This window comes from Larimichthys crocea, unplaced genomic scaffold (genome assembly GCF_000972845.2).
Source record: "Larimichthys crocea isolate SSNF unplaced genomic scaffold, L_crocea_2.0 scaffold657, whole genome shotgun sequence".
NCBI lineage: Eukaryota > Metazoa > Chordata > Actinopteri > Sciaenidae > Larimichthys > Larimichthys crocea.
Genome location: NW_020858653.1, coordinates 1 through 2,145, shown reverse-complemented (window position 1 = coordinate 2,145; position 2,145 = coordinate 1). Strand labels below are relative to the sequence as shown.

At 38.2% G+C, this 2,145-nt stretch overlaps 1 protein-coding gene across 1 annotated transcript; it reads left to right on the top strand.

Moving 5' to 3' along the window:
• Positions 1-1,204: 1,204 nt before the first annotated feature.
• On the top strand, positions 1,205-2,139 carry LOC104939820 (gastrula zinc finger protein XlCGF7.1; the record flags this gene model as incomplete). The annotated part of the gene is made up of 1 exon (XM_027276869.1): positions 1,205-2,139. A coding segment is annotated over one exon (906 nt), but the record flags the coding sequence as incomplete, so codon positions are not given.
• Positions 2,140-2,145: the final 6 nt, after the last annotated feature.

The following is a 2,145-nucleotide window of genomic DNA, read 5'->3' as shown; positions in this document are numbered from 1 at the left end:
GCATCTTTACAATTGTAGTATACAATTTTCCAGATTTTGTTGTGTCATACTGATCAGAATATGAAGTATACATTTGCCTTGTAGCATTTAATCGGTGATCAAAATCCCTTTTGTAGCAGATAGATTGTTTGTAATGTAAAATTCTGTGAAAAGAATAAAAACTGTACTGCATTCAACTCTGAAGCTCTCAGGTGCCTGTTTTTAATTTTTCATCGAGTTTGCTAGAGTCAGGACTTAGTCTCTGACTCAAGATCCAGACTGAATTTAATTCCAATAGACCAACAAGCTTTTAATGAATACACCCATTTCAATCAGAAGAAACAATTGAATGAAATAAAGATGATTGTTTCTTATATAACCCTGTGTCCTAATTTAAATATCACTTTGAGATATCCATCCTTTCTGGACCGTGACTCTTCAAAACTTTGACAAGCAGTGTTGATCACAGAGCTGCATATTAGCAGGACTCAAAAAGTACACAACATTTATTTACAGTAAGTGTGTAAATATACCAAGAACCTTTTCACAATTTCTGATAATTGAATTGGCTAATTCAGCCATATTTATACGATTAAATCATACAGTGAGGTAGTGTGCAGTATAAAATAGCATTGGCACGTTCACATTCAATATGACTTCTCATATAGTTCACTTCAGTTTATGTTTTAAATATTTGTATTGATGAACACGGAGATATTAATCATTTAAAAGGTCTGTAATGAATACAGTGAAAAAGGCTCGACATATTTCAAAATAAAAATGTATTTATGCTGCCCTCAAGTGGCCACAGTGCGGAACTGCAACACGTGGAAAACGTCAAGTTCGTCATGTTAAAACATACTTCCGGTGAATACTATCAAAGTAAAGTTACGGAGGGGAAACATCTCAAGCAATTAGAAAGGAAGTAACATGAATCTTGATGAAATTATTGCTTTCATTGTATCATTATATTCTCTCTTCAACCGCTACGGCGTAAGTGTTGTGCGGTTGACCAGGGTAGTACAAATAAGAGATACTGGAGCACTCTTACTGGCTCGTTAAGTATCAGTAACAATAGCCCAGTTAGCGCTGCCTCCTTTGTCACCTAACCGCTGCCTTACTCGTTGTAGTTTCACCAGAATTATTCTATAACCGTCTCTATTTTTACCCTTGTATTGACGCTACAATGGCGACTACTAAAACACATCTTCGTTAGATTGTTTAGGACATCGTCTACAACCCTAACTTGTCAGAGATCAATGGTAATTCTCACAAAAGTAAACACTCTTTCAAATGTGACAGTTGTGGTAAAGATTTTAAGCACAAGTCATCATTGTATAAACATGCAAGAATTCACACAGATGAGAAGCCGTATATCTGCACAACATGTGGGAAAAGTTTTATTAGCATGTCATCACAGAAAATGCATCAGAGAATTCATACAGGTGAGAAGCCGTATACATGTACGACATGTGGGAAAGCGTTTAGGCTCCAGTCAGCATTGCATAATCACACGAAACTACACACAGGTGAGAAGCCGTATATCTGCACAACATGTGGGAAAGGTTTCATTAGCATGTCATCATGGAAAATGCATGAGAGAATTCACACAGGTGAAAAACCGTATATATGTACAACATGTGGGAAAGCTTTTAACCTCCAGTCAACATTGCATAATCACACAAAACTACACACAGGTGAGAGGCCACATATCTGCACAACATGTGGGAAAGGTTTCATACAGATGATCCATTTGAAAGTCCACATTAGAAGCGCTCACACTGGTGAGAGGCCGTACCTTTGCAACACCTGCGGGAAAAGTTTCACTGACGTGTCAGCATTCAGAGTGCATGAGAGAATTCACACAGGTGAGAAGCCGCATATTTGTACAACATGTGGGAAAGCTTTCATGAGGAGCGGTGCTTTAAAAATCCATATTCAAGGCACCCACACAGGCGAGAGGCCACACCTTTGCAAAATCTGCGGGAAAGGATTCACTTTTCTGTCACATTTGAAATGCCATATGGTAACACACACAGGTGAGACGCGGTACAGCTGCAACATGTGTGAGAAAAGATACTACCTTATGTCTGACTTAAAAAAGCACATGAAAGTTCATATACGTCAGTAGCCGTTAACTGGCAAAACATGGGCACTTTCACACAT